This window comes from Eschrichtius robustus, chromosome 3 (assembly GCF_028021215.1).
Source record: "Eschrichtius robustus isolate mEscRob2 chromosome 3, mEscRob2.pri, whole genome shotgun sequence".
Taxonomy (NCBI): domain Eukaryota; kingdom Metazoa; phylum Chordata; class Mammalia; order Artiodactyla; family Eschrichtiidae; genus Eschrichtius; species Eschrichtius robustus.
Window position 1 is genome coordinate 23,010,054 of NC_090826.1, and position 20,786 is coordinate 23,030,839.

Below are 20,786 nucleotides of genomic sequence, written 5' to 3' on the forward strand. Positions count from 1 at the left end.
ATTTCAATTATTTAGACACAGGTAGTGATAAGAGTCCTTTTCCATACATAATAGTCTACTTTTAGGACTATGAAATGTATCTACATACATATTGGTATGTATATGTTTATATGTTTATATAAAGTACAAGTAATATACAAATGTTATTATTGTAAATGTTGACACTGAAAGTCTTTTTGTTTTTCTTCTATCAAAGGTCCATGACTCCAGCTCAGGCTGACCTGGAATTTCTTGAGAATGCCAAAAAGTTGTCTATGTATGGTGTTGACCTTCATAAAGCAAAGGTAATGGTAACTTTGGCCTTTATTAATATGCATGTATCAGACCTGTGTCATATACTATTTCTTACCAACCTTTATCTGGGGTATTACAAAACGTTCAGAGGAGATAGTAATTCTTGTTGGAATTTTGAGTCTATCAGTTGAACCAGTCAAGTGTATTAAGTGTATCAGTTGAATTGCCCTTTTACAATTCCACCATCAGAATGAAGTTTCACACCTAAGCAACCGTAAGGATCAAAAGATATAGCACCAAGAGCAAAAGAAATGATAATTTCCTAAAATGCAGATATATTTGAAAATATAGAGAGACAGTGAGGCATGTTTCACAGAAAACATCACCTATATCAGAATCACTCGGGGTGTTTATTAAATATGCAGATTCCTGAGCTCCTCCCAGATTTACTGAATTACTTTGGAGGAGAGGCTAGGTCTCCAGATTTAATGAATATCCCAAATGATCCTCCTTCATGCTTGAATCTGAGAATCATTGGCGTAAGGTAGTGGTTCTCAAAGTGTGGTCTCTGAACCAGCATTTAGCATCATCTAGGAACTTGTTAGAAATGCTCATGTCAGGTTCCATCCCAGTCTCACTGAATCAGAAACTATGTGGGTGGAGCCCAGCAGTCTGGTTTAACAAGCTCTCCAGGTGATTCTAATGCACACGGGAGGAACCACAGTGGCTCATTTGAGAACCACTAGGTTAGGGATTTGGAAACTTGAGCTTTCATCCTAGTTCTACCTAATACAACCTAACACAATGAATACTTAAGGGATGTCGCTTGACTTCTCTCATCTTCAGCTACTGAAATGGCTGGGGAGGTTGAGGAGTTTGTGAGAGAAAGAAAGGGCTCAAGGGATGATCTGAGGTTCATTTAGAGAAATTTAACTAGGATGCGTGATGGAGAATCAAAACCATGTCCAATGAGAAACAGGCAAAGGAATAGGGATACTTAACCCACAGAAGGGAAACTTTAAGAAAGATATGATGTCAGTCTTCATGGATTTCAAGGATTAACTTGTGAAGTAAAGATTTTACTATGGCTCCAAGATATAACACTAGAGCCAGTAAAATGAAAACTGCAGGGAAATACTTTTCAGCCCAGTTGGACACATTGTCTCACAGAGCTATTTCAAAGATGGGATGGGCTACCTCAGAAGGGATTGAGTTGTCTATCACTGGAGATATTCCAGGTTAGGCAGAATAATCACTTGGTAGGAATTTAGAAAAGGACATTCAAACATTTGGTGGGTGATTGGACTAAAATGACCTTTCAGGCTTCTCCCAGCCTGAATATCTATCTGTATCTGAAGTTTCTTCCTTATTTACATTCTAATAACTAATAAAATTTCATTGCATGTTAGTGAGTTTTCTTAAGATGTTGCTCTGGATTGTTTTGGGCTGGGTACTGTAACTTCTGTGAATCTCAAAAGTAGATGGTAGGAAGATCAGATCAGGTCCAGAACTGAAATTGTTAGGTTTTGCTTCTCAATTTCTGCTGGAGGCTGGTGTCAATTCAGTAATTATCAGGATTACATGAGGAGTCAGGCAGCATATTTCTACAGCAAATGTTGTAAAGCAAATTGTTTCTCCAAAACATACAGTTAAAAGAGAGATGTAGTTGTACCCACAGCCTTTAAAAACTTAAGGGGCCATCTTCTGGGAAATTCTGTTATGTAGTCATCGAATTGAAGCTGAATATAATTTCTTCTTCTCTCTATTGTGCTTGTACATAACACACGTAGGCACTAATATGTTTCTTTATACTCATTTTGGGAAAAGGAGCAGTCTAGAAGCATATAACTCTGGTTTTTTATTACTTATCTAAATAAATGGTTATCTGTAGAGATTAACTCAGGTGAAATTTATTTTCCTTGAATTACAGACATAGATGATTAATATTATATATTTAATTAAAATCTTTTCTTTAATAAAGAGGTGTGCAAATACGGCTTTATTGGTAACTTACTGTTCCTTTTTGACCTGAGGATAATATTTATAACTTACTATACTTAAAAAAAATCTTACTATACTTAACATCAGTAATTATAAAAATCTGAGTTCTCTCATACTGAGTTTATAAGGAATAGAGTCAACTCCTATAATTATCATGGTGTTTGGAGGGATGACCACTTTATCATAGAAAAACAAGAATTATAGTTGTGCATGTATATTTGGTAGTATGCATAGCCCTATGCCCTGGCCTCCAGGAAGTCCTGTGGTCTGCTGACTTAAACGTACATGTATAGGACATGCAGCTACCATAGCTACCATAGTAATTATTTGCTGACTATGATAATGATAGGTTTGAGTACTTCAGAACTGGGAGACCAAAATGCCTGCCCTAGGATTTTCATATACAGACAGGCATGGTAAAAATAAATTAGTGTCTTTTTGTGAATTATTAAGGGAAGCCTTTTTGGAGGCTGCATAGGCTCAGTTTTATGAGAATATTGTGAAGGTAGATGAGGTGCAAGCCGAGTGACATTTCACAGTGGCTTTGAGGGGTGGTGATGGTGGCTGTATTACTCCTCATAGCAGTCGATTCCTTCAGTGGGTAAGATGTGTGTATGTCCATGTTTCTTGGACAAAAGAAAAGCAGATGTTCCCTCAGTCACTAATAATGAGTGAAATAATTGATAGTAGTGGTTGAAGGTTTAAGCTTAGTGTATGTTGTTACTAAAATACCTTGAAATTTCCTAATTTATCAACCTACATGAATCAAGATTTTTATAAATCTGAAGCAAAGAATTTACTAATATTTGCCGTAATAAGTTATGATTAATAATGTGGGCAGGTAACAAACTCAGTGTAAACACTTACTGAGCATGTTGTCAATAACAGTATTTGGAGTGATACAGCAATAATTTAGATACAGTTTCCACCCTCAAGGACTGAATTTTAATTTTTTTCTAGTTGTTTTCCTCATTATAAAGGTGATATATTAATAATATATATATATATATTATCCATACATAATTGTATGTGCCTAGAAAATAGGATAATCCTGGAAATTATCAAATCAGTACTGGTTACTGTTAAAGAGTGTGGGAAGAGGAGGGTAGATTTTTAAAAAATTTTACACATTTCTGTATTGTTTGAATTTCTTACATACATGTGTTAGTTTTTTCATATTTGAATGCTTTTTAAAAGATAATACATGTTTATTGTAATTGGAAAGTATAGAAAACTGAAATGAAAAGTTGTTCATAATTGTACCACCTAAAGAATGCCATTATTAACATTTTGGTGTATTCATCTTTCTTAGATGTATATTTTTTATATTGTTGGAATCAAATTATGTATGTAATTTTATCCTGCTTTATTTTGCTTAATGTTACAGCATAATTATTTTCCCATTTATCTCCCAAATTCTATTTAACTGTTTTAATGGCCACATTGTATTTCACTATATGGATGAACAATAATTTAACCCTAATGCTAGGATACTTAGGTTATATCCAGTTTTTCACTCTTATAACATTCTGAACATTATCATGTGTAAAGCTTTTTCTGTGATTTGAATGATTTCCTTAGAACAGATTATAGAAATAGAATTACTGAGTCTGATTTGGACATTTTAAAGATATTTGTGGTAGGTAATAACATTGATTTTAAATGTTGTATAGTAACAACATTTTTACATAGACCAAATAGTCCCATGGGTTATGGTTGTTAGGTTAAACTTTATTTTTCATTGTATTCTTTGTAACTGTATTTGGTTGTTGATATCTTCAGATTGTCTAATAATAGTCGACTATGTTGAGCACTTTGCTCAAGACTGAAACACTAATGCTTTTTTTCCTCAGGACTTGGAGGGAGTGGATATCATCCTAGGTGTCTGCTCTAGTGGCCTTCTGGTTTACAAAGATAAGCTGAGAATTAACCGCTTTCCTTGGCCCAAAGTGCTGAAGATTTCTTACAAACGTAGCAGCTTTTTCATTAAGATTCGGCCTGGAGAGGTACAGAATTCGTGTTTCCCTTTCCTCCTGAATCAAACACAGACCATGTCTAAAACATCTCTTCATTCCTGTTTTCCTTGTTATGTCATCTATGAGGTCTCTCTATAGCTAACTATTTAGGTGCTGATATTTTGTTTCCTAATCAGTCCTGTGATGCTTCTTCTCTTCCTTCCTATTTGTTTTCTGGACAGTTCTCTTCATGTAAGTAAATGTACCATGGCCAAAAGTGAAATTTGGATTAATAAACTTGTTCCTTGTTTACTCCAGGTAAAAGCTTGATGGAAAATATTTTTAAATTAAGTAGCATGAGATTTTTAAATTGTGGGATTAAATTACTTATGTTTCGTACCACCTTACCTTATATAATTATTTGTATATGTAGGTTCTAGTAGTTACTGGGAATGTGTCCTAGGGTCAAGTTCTAGATTTTTAGTAGAGTTGGATGTTCAACTTTGTACCAGATAACTCAGTTACTAGTTGGTGGTCAATTTTCAGAATATACTAATGCTGGCCAAATTTAACTTTTATATTAAAGAGCCATCATGGTATAGCAGAAAATTGTTCAAGTAGGAATTAAATTAAAAAAAAAAAGTTCTAGTGCCTACTCTGCCACCTACTAAGTAAAAGACCCTGGATAAATCTAAAGTGTTCCTTACCATTCAAGGGGGATAATACCTGCTCTGTCAAGGTTGATTTGAAGATCAAATGAGATGACAGAGGCAAAAGCTCTGAACAGGAAAGCATCGTACTAATGTAAAGAGGCTTTTTTGTGTATATATCACCATCTGCTGGTGAAAAATGGCTCATTATTTGAACATGGAAATACTGAATGTGCAGCCTTAAAATTTCAGATAAGGATTATCACTGAAGCATTTCTTTATACCATAGTTATTTACCTGTGCCTAGCAAAAGTCAAAGAGTTTCAAATCCAAGAGTCATTCAGTCAACAAATATTTATTGATGGCTTTCTTTGTGTCAGACACTATTCTAGGGCCTAGGAACAGTAAATATCAATAGAAGAGTCCATCCCTCAACAATCTTTTTTTTTTTTTTTAACATCTTTATTGGAGTATAATTGCTTTACAATGGTGTGTTAGTTTCTGCTTTATAACAAAGTGAATCAGTTATACATATACATATATCCCCATATCTCCTCCCTCTTGCATCTCCCTCCCACCCTCCCTATCCCACCCCTCTACGTGGTCACAAAGCACCCAGCCTATCTCCCTGTGCTATGCGGCTGCTTCCCACTAGCTATTTTACATTTGGTAGTATATATAAGTCCATGCCACTCTCTCACTTCGTCGCAGCTTCCCCTTCCCCTTCCCTGTGTCCTCAAGTCCATTCCTCAACAATCTTACATTTTAATGTGGGAAGGCAGGAAAAAAAAAAAATATATATATATATGATAATGGAAGTCCTTGGTTTCTTTAAATGTTAACTATATAATATATACTAAAAATGCAAAATTCTTACTTAAGAAAGCAATAAAGAACAACAGTAGGATTTTGAGAAGTGTAGTATAGCATTGTGACTACAATAGATGATTCAGAAGTAGCGTGGTGTAGTGGCAACCATGAAATTCTGGTTCTGCCACTTAATAGCTGTGAGACTAAGCAGGTGACTTCTCTGATCTCAGTTTCTTCATGTGTAAAAATATAGATGATACTGTCTGATCATAGTGTTATTGGCAATAATAGGCACTAGAAGTAAATGCCAGTGTCCTTTCCATCTTATAAAGTGTGCTTAAGGCAGAAAAAAAGAGGCAAGAGACTAGCAGGACAGTGTTTCCAGTAGCCCTGGCAGGATGTGGTTTACTTCAGTCAAAGAAGTATCTAGATAAACTAATGATCAATCAAAGAAAAAAAAAAGCATTTAATAATTCAATAATCTGGTTTGAGCCACAATCTTTAGTTCCTATTACTAAAAACGATTGCATAATAATATTAGTTGATTGGAGGAATCACCTGCTATCCTATTCCCTGATTATTGAGTAGTCTAGTATCCTAAATGCAGACAGTAACTAAGGAAGAGCAGTGTCTGGACAATCAAAATGTGACTTAATTGTGTCTCAGAATAATATACAGTGTATATGTGTGTGTGTGTGTGTGTGTGTTTCTGAACAAAATAAGATGTGTAAATGATATAAGATGCATTCCCTGGCTTCCTTGCTGTAGAAAAAACCACTCTCAGTGAGTAAATTTCTTTTGGTAAGTAGGAAAAAATTTCAAATGATATTTTATGTCCTTAGACTAGTAACTTTCTTTTTATTCACAATGATCTCTTCTGCAGCACCATATTTCTCTGGTCCTGTATCACTGTAGTTGAATAATACTTTATGTTCCATGTTTATTTGTATATTTATAGCAAGAACAGTATGAAAGTACCATCGGATTCAAACTTCCCAGTTACCGAGCAGCTAAGAAATTATGGAAAGTCTGTGTAGAGCATCACACATTTTTCAGGTATTGTTCTCACTTAAGTATTTTTCAAGGATAAATTATTTATGCATGTTTCTATTTTAAACCTGCTATTGAAATTTCCTTCTTTGCATGGCTGGCCGTCTTTTATTTAGCTCAGGTGAGATCATCTTAAGCAAGATAAAATGAGTCTAGTTCTCCTCCTTTGGGTTGAAAAACACTGTCTTAACATTCCCAGAGCACCTTTCTGTGTATGGTAGAAGGAGGAGGGAAATGAGAAATAGGAACCTGTGTTTACTAGAGGCTCTGTGATTGCCCTAACTGGAGCTAAAACCAGTCCTGTCAGGAAGAGGTACCCTGACTTACCTCCACATGGAATTTCTCTAAGGAGTGCTTAACTACCTTCTGTGGGGCTCTTATACTAGAAGGTTAAAGATGTGAAGCTGATCGTTATCTTGGTTCTAATCAACCCCAGAAAGGGAGCACAGAGAACCATCTTTGAAGCACAGTTGTATCAGATAAACAGAAGACAGAAGAAAGTTTCATCTCCTTTGCTTTTCACGAGGACATATAATTAACCCCTTGTGTTCATTTACTGAGCATTTTCTGTGTGCTTACCCTTTGTGTAGGCACTGTACTAGGCATTGGGAAGATATCACTAGATAGTTCTAGTCCCTGTCCTGATGGAACATAAAATCTAGCAGACAAATAATTACTTCTGTTGAAAGGAGAGCCAGCTAGTTGTCAGTTTGCCTTTTTAAGAAAATATCTTTATTTTAGAAAATTGCACGTATAGCACAATGAAGAGAATAGTATAATGAACTCCTCTGGTCCCAAACTCCACCTTCAACAGTTAAAACCCCAAGGTCAATCTTGCTTCATCTATATCCCCACTCACTCCTTCCTACTACTTCTCAGATTATTTTGAAGCAAATCCCAGACTTTATGCCATGTCATTCATAAATAAACTTGACTCTTTAGGAATGGTTCTCAAGAGAGAGAACGACGATAACTTTTTCTTCTATTTGTAATTTCATATCACACTTAGCACTAAAGAACACTGGACAGAAAGACAAGTCAGGGAAAATAACATTTCAATTCTCATTTCAAATAAAACATGAGGCTACACCTTATATTCGATTAAAGAATTTTAATTATTGTCATTAAGATATTTGCTTATGTTTTCATCATCTTCTTTAAAACCAAGAAAACAGAGTTTTAAAAGAGGGTGACAAAGAGTAAAAAGAGGTTTTTTTCCCTTTTCTTTTAATTGAAGTATAGTTGATTTACAATGTTGTGTTTGTTTCAGGTGTACACCAAACTGATTCAGTTATACATATATATATTTTCAGATTCTTTTCCCTTATAAGTGATTACAAAATATTGAGTATAGTTCCCTGTGCTATATAATAGGTCCTTGTTGGTTATCTGTTTTATATATAATAGTGTGTATATGTTAATCTCAAACTCCTAATTTTCCCCTCCCCTCCAAAAAAGAGTTATTTTGAATGTTTAATATCTATGGTATAGGTTTCAGCTGCAGCCAATGCATTTACTTGTAGGATAGCATATTTAAATCCATTGCATCAAAATAAGAGGATATATTAAAATGTAATTCTTCATTACATAAAAGAAAGCATTTGCTGAATTAAACTACCCCAAAGAGAAAAAAATACTCTCTTTTTGGTAGTATTTGATGTAGCAATTTATACATTTATTCAGCAAATATTTATTGAATGCCAGATTCATGCCAGGCACTATGCCAGAAGTGAAAACACAAAATGAATAAGTCATAGTTTTTATTCTTTACCCAAAGAGAGCTCACAGTCTCGTAGTGGAGACCAGCACATAAACAGATTGTTTCAATTCAGTGTAGTAAATGCCATGACAAAAGAGAGCACAGGGTACTGCTTAGAAAGAAGATGGGGTTCCTAACTGAGTTGAAAATACACCAAATATCCTATTAAATAGGACTTAATAGGCATTGAATACCAGGCATTGAGTTTGGAGTGCATTTGACAAAATTATTATTCTACGAGAGGGGAAAAAGTGCTCTGGGCTTGAATTCCGTGACTGCCCAACTTCTTAACAGCTATGACCTTAAGCAAGTAACCTTTTTTGAGGTTCAGTTTCTTTTATCTATAAAATGATGAAAATATTACAGGGGTATAGTGAAAATAGTACAGTGCTATAAAAGCATTTTGAAAACCTATAGAGATATAAGATTATATCGTTAATATAAGCCACAAATAAATTATACATGTTGCTTCGAGAACTGACAGAATTAAAATAATGATTGCTTGATTGGAAATTTGTCTTAGTAACTATAAGGAAGCTGTGAGAATTGTGAAACTTTTTAATACTTGATTTTGTCTTTAATCTCACAACCTCATTAGAGTGAGATGATATACATAATATATGATTATCATGTTTTTTCCCCCCAGACTGACATCTACAGACACCATTCCTAAAAGCAAATTTCTTGCCCTGGGATCCAAATTTCGATACAGTGGCCGAACTCAGGCTCAGACCAGGCAAGCTAGTGCTCTGATTGACAGGCCTGCCCCACACTTTGAGCGTACAGCAAGCAAACGGGCATCCCGAAGCCTTGATGGAGGTTTGTATTGAATATTAATGATTTCTTGTTATCCTAACTCTTTAGAGAGAGATAAAGGAAGAATGGTTATCAGATGTGATCGGGCACATTCAAACTAAGTACAGTTATCTATAAGAGAATCAAATTAAAGAATCTCAGTGATAAAATGAAATGGATCTCACTAATTGTCGAATTTAGTGGAATCATCTTAAGAAAAGGAGAACAGAGGTTCAGAGAGAGTAGTAACTAGATCAAGGTCCCACTGCTGGGAAGTGGTGGATTGAACACCACTAGAATTGGAATTAGAATTCAGAATCTCTACCACAGGGTGAAACCTAATGTAGTATACTGAGCTAAACCCCTCTTGAACATTTTTAAATAGTTATTTTTCAAGTAGAAAAGAGGGAAGGGGTCTGCCTCACTAGTGCAATCACTGAAAAAGTTTAGATCATTTGTCATGTGTCAATTATAGACCAAAAAAACAATCCTATTACTGGAGTGTCCAAATTTTGTTTAAATAAAAGAGGGAGGAAATAAATAAGTTTCATAATTGTATATACTGACAGAAGATCTGTTTCAGTTTTTCTAAGTTTAGTCTCAAGGATTTGAGAGCATTAGCATTACTGAAATGAAGTAATAAGCCACATTCAGTTCTTTTTTTTTTTTTTGGCCCTGCCACGTGGCTTGCAGGATCTTAGTTCCCCTACCGGGGATTGAACCTGGGCCCCGGAGTGAAAGCACCGAGTCCTAACCACTGGACCACCAGGGGATTCCCAAGCCATATTCAGTTCTTTATGCAGCTAGAAAGAGGTGGCAAATAAATAAAAGTTCAGAAGGCAGTAACCAAAATAGAGTATTGCTGATTGCACCTCTATGCTATCTATTATAAAAGCAAGGTGCATGTTACAGTAGTTACAGGCTTCGGTTCTGGAATCGGACCTGGTTCCAATCTCAACCACTGCATTTATGATCTATCTTCTTGGGCAAGTTACTTACTCTATCTGTGTCTCAGTTTTCTCATTCGTAAAATGGGTATGATGATAATATAATATTACCTCAAAGAATTTTCATGAGAAAATAAATGAGATGATATGCTTGGCACAATGGCTGGCACTTAATGTGACCCCAAAATATTAGCTGTCATTAAAATATTGTTAATATTCTGGCCACAGCATTATTATTTTGTTTTGTATCATCCAGAACTATGCTGCCGTATTCTGGTTTGTTGCATTATGGGAGCATATATCAGAAATACCTAGCTCACTTTAAAGGAATCAGGAATGGGTCAGCCACACTTGGAAAAGAAATCACCTAAGCGGTAGAACTTTTGTGCTTCCGTACCACAAGTCATGCTTCTTTCTTTCTGACGTTTCTCTACAAGGCAGATTGTAGGCTTTGTTTATTTACTCTTCATCACAACACTAGGAATTAAGCTCAGAGATTAAATAACTTTTCTTAAGATATGATAGCTGGTAAGTGGATTGGAGTATAGGTTGGTTTAACTCCAAAACCCATGTTCTACCAGATACTTAACTTACTTACTGCTTTGTTCAACAATTTATTTTAAACTTCTGTGTGTCAGGTATTGTTCTAGTTATTGGGGATACAGCTGTGAACATACAGACATGGTTCTGCCCTCATGGGGCTTACATTCTATGGGTAGAAACAGAAACAAAATGAAACAAGTTCAGATAGTGATAAGTGCTATAAAGAAAATAAAGCAGAGTAGTGGGATGGAGAGTGTCTGTGGATGGGGAGATTGGGAAGCTGTTTCAAATTGAGTGGTCCGCTCTAAATTTAGAAGGTTCCTCTGAGGAGCTTCATTTGAACTGAAACCTGAATTATGAGAAGGAGCCAGCCATCCCCAAATCTGGGGGGATAAACATTCTTGAAGAGGGAGTAGCAAGTACAAAGACCTGTAGGTAGATGTGAGCTTGGCATGTGTCTAGATCAGTGCTGTCCCATAGAACTTGCCATGCTGATGAAAATCTTCTATTTTGTGACATCCAGTTTGGTAGCCAGTAGCCACATGTGGCCATATGAACTTGAAATGTGACTGTGAAACTGAGGAACTCAATTTTAACTAAACCTAAATAGTCACACGTGGCTAGTACAAAGATCTACTCCACTACAGGGGTAGTAAAGCAGAATCTTGGTGAAGTCTGTTGCAGGATCTGGGTGAGAGCTGACAACAGTTTGGACTTGAGTATTGGCGTTAAAGACAGTGAAAACTGGTCAGGGATACAATTCAGAAGTAGGGCTGACAGACTTACTGGTAAATTAATTGTTGGAGATGGTAAGAAAAAGAAAATCAAGGTTTATTCCTAGGCTTGATCATTTAGTACAATGGGAAAGTCTGAGAGAGGAGCAGAGTTTGGGGATGTAGGAAATCAAGACTTCTCTTTTGGACATGTTAAGTTTGAGGTATGATCACTCAATCCTCCTATCTGCCGTATTCATATAACAACCTCAGGCATCTCTTTCTTGTCTGGTAAATCACCCTACCTCCAGTTTATCTTAGTTTTGGGGAGTTATTATTCTTATTATTTTATCCCCATTTTTCAGTGAGAAAATTAAGGCTGGAAAGTTTAAGCAACCTGTTCAAGATCTCACAGCTAGTAAGTTCCAAAGCTTGAACAAAAACTCATGTCTGTCTGATACCATATGGCTTCTTCCACTAAATGAAATTTCATTGTTATATAGATACTATGCCTGATGTATCTTTTCTTTCTAATAGCAAAAATAACCAACAATTCAAGGGTTAGTGAGCTTTGGTACTTTGAACAAATTAGAAAGCTTTACTTTTTTTTTTGTTAACATTTTATTTATTTATTTTTTAACATCTTTATTGGAGTATAACTGCTTTACAATGGTGTGTTAGTTTCTGCTTTATAACAAAGTGAATCAGCTATACATATACACATACCCCCATAACTCCTCCCTCTTGCGTCTCCCTCCCACACTCCCTATCGCACACCTCTAGGTGGTCACAAAGCACCGAGCTGATCTCCCTGTGCTATGTGGCTGCTTCCCACTAGCTATCTATTTTACATTTGGTAGTGTATATATGTCCATGCCTCTCTCTCACTTCCTCCCAGCTTACCCTTACCCCTCCCCGTGTCCTCAAGTCCATTCTTTACGTCTGTGTCTTTATTCCTGTCCTGCCCCTATGTTCTTCAGAACCTTTTTTTTTTTTTTTTTAGATTCCATATATATGTGTTAGCATACGGTATTTGTTTTTCTCTTTCTGACTTACTTCACTCTGTATGACAGACTCTAGGTCCATCCACCTCACTACAAATAACTCAATTTCGTTTCTTTTTATGGCTGAGGAAAGCTTTACTTATAAAGATGCCTCTGTTCCTTGTAGAAATAACATGTTGACTGTCTCTATTTTTCTAGCTGTAGAAACCTCACAGTTCAATTCAAGATTTTAAAAAACCTTGATGTCTCTGTCTATTGACTAATATTGGCCAGTTCTTATTAAATTATACACTATGTTCCTGGTAGGAAATCTCCAAAAATTTGTCTTCAAATGTTGTAGCAATGTTTGAGTTTCCAAAGCTAAAGCATGTAAAACAATTCTAAAGGAAGAGAGTCAGAGCTTTGGTGGCTTTAACATTAGTATCACAGAGTTTTGGGAGCTTAGAAAAAGTTTTTTGTTTTTTTTTTTTAAAGTTCATGGCAACCCTGCATGGAGCTAGTCTATTGGCGCCATTTTCCCAACAGCATTTCCTTACTTAGTGTCTGTGTCACATTTTTTTTTTAATTTTTTAATTTAATTTAATTTATTTTTTTATACAGCAGGTCCTTATTAGTCATCAATTTTATACACATCAGTGTATACATGTCAATCCCAATCGCCCAATTCAGCACACCACCACCCCCACCACCCCGCTGCTTTCCCCTCTTGGTGTCCATAGGTTTGTTCTCTACATCTGTGTCTCTATTTCTGCCCTGCAAACCAGTTCATCTGTACCATTTTTCTAGGTTCCACATATATGCATTAATATACGATATTTGTTTTTCTCCTTCTGACTTACTTCACTCGGTATGACAGTCTCTAGATCCATCCACGTCTCTACAAATGACCCAATTTCGTTCCTTTTTGTGGCTGAGTAATATTCCATTGTATATATGCACCACATCTTCTTTATCCATTCGTCTGTCAGTGGGCATTTAGGTTGCTTCCATGACCTGCCTATTGTAAATAGTGCTGCAATGAACATTGGGGTGCATGTGTCTTTTTGAATTATGGTTTTCTCTGGGTATATGCCCAGTAGTGGGATTGCTGGATCATATGGTAATTCTATTTTTAGTTCTTTAAGGAACCTCCATACCTTTCTCCATAGTGGCTGTTATCAATTTACATTCCCATGAACAGTGCAAGAGGGTTCCCTTTTCTCCACACCCTCTCCAGCATTTGTTGTTTATAGATTTTCTGATGATGCCTATTCTAACTGGTGTGAGGTGATACCTCATTGTAGTTTTGATTTGCATTTCTCTAATAATTAGTGACGTTGAGCATCTTTTCATGTGCTTCTTGGCCATCTGTATGTCTTCTTTGGAGAAATGTCTATTTAGGTCTTCTGCCCATTTTTGGATTGGGTTGTTTGGTTTTTTTCGATATTGAGCTGCATGAGCTGTTTATATATTTTGGAGATTAATCCTTTGTCCGTTAATTCGTTTGCAAATATTTTCTCCCATTCTGAGGGTTTTCTTTTCGTCTTGTTTATGGTTTCCTTTGCTGTGCAAAAGTTTTTAAGTTTCATTAGGTCCCATTTTTTTATTTTTGTTTTTATTTCCATTACCCTAGGAGGTGGATCAAAAAAGATCTTGCTGTGATTTATGTCAAAGAGTGTTCTTCCTATGTTTTCCTCTAAGAGTTTTATAGTGTCTGGTCTTACATTCAGGTCTCTAATCCATTTTGAGTTTATTTTTGTGTATGGTGTTAGAGAGTGTTCTAATTTCATTCTTTTACATGTAGCTGTCCAGTTTCCCAGCATCACTTATTGAAGAGGCTGTCTTTTCTCCACTGTATATCCTTGCCTCCTTTGTCATAGATTGACCATAGGTGCGTGGGTTTATCTCTGGGCTTTCTATCCTGTTCCATTGATCTATGTTTCTGTTTTTGTGCCAGTACCATATTGTCTTGATTACTGTAGCTTTATAGTATAGTCTGAAGTCAGGGAGTCTGATTCCTCCAGCTCCATTTTTTTCCCTCAAGACTGCTTGGGCTATTCAGGGTCTCTTGTGTCTCCATACAAATTTTAAGATATTTTGTTCTAGTTCTGTAAAAAATGCCATTGGTACTTTGATAGGGATTGTATTGAATCTGTAGATTGCTTTGGGTAGTATAGTCATTTTCACAATATTGATTCTTCCAATCCAAGAACATGGTATATCTCTCCATCTGTTGGTATCATGTTTAATTTCTTTCATCAGTGTCTTATAGTTTTCTGCATAGAGGTCTTTTGTCTCCCTAGGTAGGTTTATTCCTAGGTATTTTATTTTTTTTGTTGCAATGGTAAATGGGAGTGTTTCCTTAATTTCTCTTTCAGATTTTTCATCATTAGTGTACAGGAATGCAAGAGATTTCTGTGCATTAATTTTATACCTGCAACTTTACCAAATTCATTGGTTAGCTCTAGTAGTTTTCTGGTGGCATCTTTAGGATTCTCTATGTATAGTATCATGTCATCTGCAAACAGTGACAGTTTTACTTCTTCTTTTCCAATTTGTATTCCTTTTATTTCTTTTTCTTCTCTGACTGCCGTGGCTAAGACTTCCAAAACTATGTTGAATAACAGTGGTGAGAGTGGACATCCTTGTCTCGTTCCTAATCTTAGAGGAAATGCTTTCAGTTTTTCACCATTGAGAATGATATTTGCTGTGGGTTTGTCGTATATGGCCTTTATTATGTTGAGGTAGGTTCCCTCTATGCCCACTTTCTGGAGAGATTTTATCATAAATTGGTGTTGAATTTTGTCAAAAGCTTTTTCTGCATCTATTGAGATGATCATATGGTTTTTTTTTGTTTTTTTTTTTTAATTTTTGTCATTTTTTTTTTCACACACACACACTGTATTTTATTTTTACAAGAGATAAATAGACTGACACCAAGCATTGTACATGGATGACCACAACAAAAGCAACAATGATTGCAATTACCAAACATGAAACACACTCATACTATGTCATAATATTGACATTCAGTCCAGTAATCCTCCACTGTAACAGCTCCTTTACTTTGCAGTGAAAATTGATTTCTATATTCTTTGTCTCTGAGTCCTTGTGGGATTTTTTTTTTTTTTAATTCAGACAGAAAGTCACAAAAATTATACTCATCCTCATCAGTTCACTCAGTCCCATGTAATTAATTTTTTTTTTCATCTTGATCTTTTTGTTAGCACTTTTATGAGTTCATCAGTTTTTCATTAGAGTTCTGAAAATGCTTATTCATTCAGTTCAGCAGTACAGTCAGTTACCAGAAACGTGTACTTGTCAGAGTCTTTTCCATGAATTTCTTGAAGATGAAACCCTTTTATAGGAACATATTTGCAAAATCATCAGAGTACACCCAGAACTGTCTGTAAATGACAAAAGACTTAAAAATGACCACGGTTAAAGATTTGATGAAAGTTCATAATAATGCAGTTGACAAGAAAATTAGTTATTTCTGAGATATACATTTTAAAGTAATAACTAGGATTATTACTTATAACATTATACCAGAACATATAAGATTTTTAGAAATTTCATGTAATGTCTGAAACATTTATATTAACATATTTCCATACATATTTCCATACAAATACAAATATAAGATTTTTAGAAATTTCATGTAATGTCTGAAACATTTATATTAACATATTTCCATACAAATAACCCAATGAAAGTTTAGTATTAGTTGTTTTGTTTGTTTTTTTATACTGCAGGTTCTTATTAGGCATCAATTTTATACACATCGCTGTATACATGTCAATCCCAATCGCCCAATTCAGCACACCACCATCCCCACCTCACCGCAGTTTTCCCCCCTTGGTGTCCATATGTCCATTCTCTACATCTGTGTCTCAACTTCTGCCCTGCAAACTGGCTCATCAGTACCATTTTTCTAGGTTCCACATACATGCATTAATATACGATATTTGTTTTTCTCTTTCTGACTTACTTCACTCTGTATGACAGTCTCTAGATCCATCCACGTCTCAACAAATGACTCAATTTCGTTCCTTTTTATGGCTGAGTAATATTCCATTGTATATATGTACCACAACTTCTTTATCCATTCGTCTGCTGATGGGCATTTAGGTTGCTTCCATGACCTGGCTATTGTAAATAGTGCTGCAATGAACATTCGGGTGCATGTGTCTTTTTGAATTACGGTTTTCTCTGGGTATATGCCCAGTAGTGGGATTGCTGGGTCATATGGTAATTCTATTTTTAGTTTTTTAAGGAACCTCCATATTGTTCTCCATAGTGGCTGTATTAATTTACATTCCCACCAACAGTGCAAGAGGGTTCCCTTTTCTCCACACCCTCTCCAGCATTTGTTGTTTGTAGATTTTCTGATGATGCCCATTCTAACAGGAGTGAGGTGATACCTCATTGTAGTTTTGATTTGCATTTCTCTAATAATTAGTGATGTTGAGCATCTTTTCATGTGCTTTGTGGCCGTCTGTATGTCTTCTTTGGAGAAATGTCTATTTAGGTCTTCTGCCCATTTTTGGATTGGGGTGTTTGTTTCTTTGATATTGAGCTGAATGAGCTGTTTATATATTTTGGAGATTAATCCTTTGTCCGTTGATTCATTTGCAAATATTTTCTCCCATTCTGAGGGTTGTCTTTTCGTCTTGTTTATGGTTTTCTTTGCTGTGCAAAAGCTTTGAAGTTTCATTAGGTCCCACTTGTTTATTTTTGTTTTTATTTCCATTACTCTAGGAGGTGGATCAAAAAAGATCTTGCTGTGATTTATGTCAAAGAGTGTTCTTCCTATGTTTTCCTCTAAGAGTTTTATAGTGTCCAGTCTTATATTTAGGTCTCTAATCCATTTTGAGTTTATTTTTGTGTATGGTGTTAGGGAGGATTCTAATTTCATTCTTTTACATGTAGCTGTCCAGTTTTCCCAGCACCACTTATTGAAGAGACTGTCTTTTCTCCATTGTATATCTTTGCCTCCTTTGTCATAGATTAGTTGACCATAGGTGCGTGGGTTAATCTCTGGGCTTTCTATCTTGTTCCATTGATCTATGTTTCTGTTTTTGTGCCAGTACCATATTGTCTTGATTACTGTAGCTTTGTAGTATAGTCTGAAGTCAGGGAGTCTGATTCCTCCAGCTCCATTTTTTTGCCTCAAGACTGCTTTGGCTATTCGGGGTCTTTTGTGTCTCCATACAAATTTTAAGATCATTTGTTCTAGCTCCGTAAACAATGCCATTGGTAATTTGATAGGGATTGCATTGAATCTGTAGATTGCTTTGGGTAGTATACTCATTTTCACAATGTTGATTCTTCCAAGCCAAGAACATGGTATATCTCTCCATCTGTTGGTATCATCTTTAATTTCTTTCATCAGTGTCTTATAGTTTTCTGCATACAGGTCTTTTGTCTCCCTAGGTAGGTTTATTCCTAGGTATTTTATTCTTTTTGTTGCAATGGTAAATGGGAGTGTTTCCATAATTTCTCTTTCAGATTTTTCATCATTAGTGTATAGGAATGCAAGAGATTTCTGTGCACTAATTTTGTATCCTGCAACTTTACCATATTCATTAATTAGCTCTAGCAGTTTTCTGGTGGCAGTTTTAGGATTCTCTATGTATAGTATCATGTCATCCGCAAACAGTGACAGTTTTACTTCTTCTTTTCCAATTTGTATTCCTTTTATTTCTTTTTCTTCTCTGATTGCCGTGGCTAGAACTTCCAGAACTATGTTGAATAATAGTGGTGAGAGTGGACATCCTTGCCTTGTTCCTGATCTTAGAGGAAATGCTTTCAGTTTTTCACCATTGAGAATGATGTTTGCTGTGGGTTTGTCATATATGGCCTTTATTATGTTGAGGTAGGTTCCCTCTATGCCCACTTTCTGGAGAGTTTTTATCAGAAATGGGTGTTGAATTTTGTCAAAAGCTTTTTCTGCATCTATTGAGATGATCATATGGTTTTTATTCTTCAATTTGTTAATATGGTGTATCACATTGATTGATTTGCGTATATTGAAGAATCCTTGCATCCCTGGGATAAATCCCACTTGATCGTGGTGTATGATCCTTTTAATGTGTTGTTGGATTCTGTTTGCTAGTATTTTGTTGAGGATTTTTGCATCTATATTCATCAGTGATATTGGTCTGTAATTTTCTTTTTTTGTAGTGTCTTTGTCTGGTTTTGGTATCAGGGTGATGGTGGCCTCATAGAATGAGTTTGGGAGTGTTCCTTCCTCTGCAATTTTTTGGAAGAGTTTGAGAAGGATGGGTGTTAGCTCTTCTCTAAATGTTTGATAGAATTCACCTGTGAAGCCATCTGGTCCTGGACTTTTGGTTGTTGGAAGATTTTTAATCACAGTTTCAATTTCATTACTTGTGATTGGTCTGTTCATATTTTCTGTTTCTTCCTGATTCAGTCTTGGAAGGTTATACCTTTCTAAGAATTTGTCCATTTCTTCCAGGTTGTCCATTTTATTGGCATAAAGTTGCTTGTAGTAGTCTCTTAGGATGCTTTGTATTTCTGCGGTGTCTGTTGTAACTTCTCCTTTTTCATTTCTGATTTTATTGATTTGAGTCCTCTCCCTCTTTTTCTTGATGAGTCTGGCTAATGGCTTATCAATTTTGTTTATCTTCTCAAAGAACCAACTTTTAGTTTTATTGATCTTTGCTATTGTTTTCTTTATTTCTATTTCATTTATTTCTGCTCTGATCTTTATGATTTCTTTCCTTCTGCTAACTTTGGGTTTTGTTTGTTCTTCTTTCTCTAGTTTCTTTAGGTGTAAGGTTAGATTGTTTACTTGAGATTTTTCTTGTTTCTTTAGGTAGGCTTGTATAGCTATAAACTTCCCTCTTAGAACCGCTTTTGCTGCATCCCATAGGTTTTGGGTCGTCGTGTTTTCATTGTCATTTGTCTCTAGGTATTTTTTAATTTCCTCTTTGATTTCTTCAGTGATCTCTTGGTTATTTAGTAACGTATTGTTTAGCCTCCATGTGTTTGTCCTTTTTACGTTTTTTTCCCTGTAATTCATTTCTAATCTCATCGCGTTGTGGTCAGAAAAGATGCTTGATATAATTTCAATTTTCTTAAATTTACTGAGGCTTGATTTGTGACCCAAGATGTGATCTATCCTGGAGAATGTTCCGTGCGCACTTGAGAAGAACGTGTAATCTGCTGTTTTTGGATGGAATGTCCTATATATATCAATTAAATCTATCTGGTCTATTGTGTCATTTAAAGCTTCTGTTTCCTTATTTATTTTCATTTTGGATGATCTGTCCATTGGTGTAAGTGAAGTGTTAAAGTCCCCCACTATTATTGTGTTACTGTCGATTTCCTCTTTTATAGCTGTTAGCAGTTGCCTTATGTATTGAGGTGCTCCTATGTTGGGTGCATATATATTTATAATTGTTATATCTTCTTCTTGGATTGATCCCTGGATCATTATGTAGTGTCCTTCCTTGTCTCTTGTAACATTCTTTATTTTAAAGTCTATTTTATCTGATATGAGTATAGCTACTCCAGCTTTCTTTTGATTTCCATTTGCATGGAATATCTTTTTCCATCCCCTCACTTTCAGTCTGTATGTGTCCCTAGGTCTAAAGTGGGTCTCTTGTAGACAGCATATATATGGGTCTTGTTTTTGTATCCATTCAGCCAGTCTATGTCTTTTGGTTGGGGCATTTAATCCATTCACGTTTAAGGTAATTATCGATATGTATGTTCCTATGACCATTTTCTTAATTGTTTTGGGTTTGTTTTTGTAGGTCCTTTTCTTCTCTTGTGTTTCCCACTTAGAGAAGTTCCTTTAGCATTTGTTGTAGAGCTGGTTTGGTGGTGCTGAATTCTCGTAGCTTTTGCTTGTCTGTAAAGCTTTTGATTTCTCCATCAAATCTAAATGAGATCCTTGCCGGGTAGAGTAATCTTGGTTGTAGGTTCTTCCCTTTCATCACTTTAAGTATATCATGCCACTCCCTTCTGGCTTGCAGAGTTTCTGCTGAGAAATCAGCTGTTAACCTTATGGGAGTTCCCTTGTATGTTATTTGTCGTTTTTCCCTTGCTGCTTTCAATAATTTTTCTTTGTCTTTAATTTTTGCCACTTTGATTACTATGTGTCTCGGCGTGTTTCTCCTTGAGTTTATTCTGTATGGGACTCTCTGCGCTTCCTGGACTTGGGTGGCTATTTCCTTTCCCATGTTAGGGAAGTTTTCGACTATAATCTCTTCAAATATTTTCTCTGGTCCTTTCTCTCTCACTTCTCCTTCTGGGACCCCTATAATGCGAATGTTGTTGCGTTTAATGTTGTCCCAGAGGTCTCTTAGGCTGTCT

General features: G+C 35.8%; 1 protein-coding gene across 12 annotated transcripts in view; it reads left to right on the plus strand.

Annotated features, from left to right (window-relative positions):
- Positions 1–20,786, plus strand: part of EPB41 (erythrocyte membrane protein band 4.1) — a 203,286-nt gene that overhangs the window by 112,601 nt on the left and 69,899 nt on the right. For all 12 annotated transcript variants that reach the window (XM_068539321.1, XM_068539311.1, XM_068539312.1 and 9 more), the window contains exons 8-11: positions 197–284; positions 4,089–4,241; positions 6,609–6,706; positions 9,106–9,278. In XM_068539321.1, coding sequence (XP_068395422.1) covers positions 197–284; positions 4,089–4,241; positions 6,609–6,706; positions 9,106–9,278 — 512 coding nt within the window. The remainder of the gene's footprint in view (positions 1–196; positions 285–4,088; positions 4,242–6,608; positions 6,707–9,105; positions 9,279–20,786) is intronic.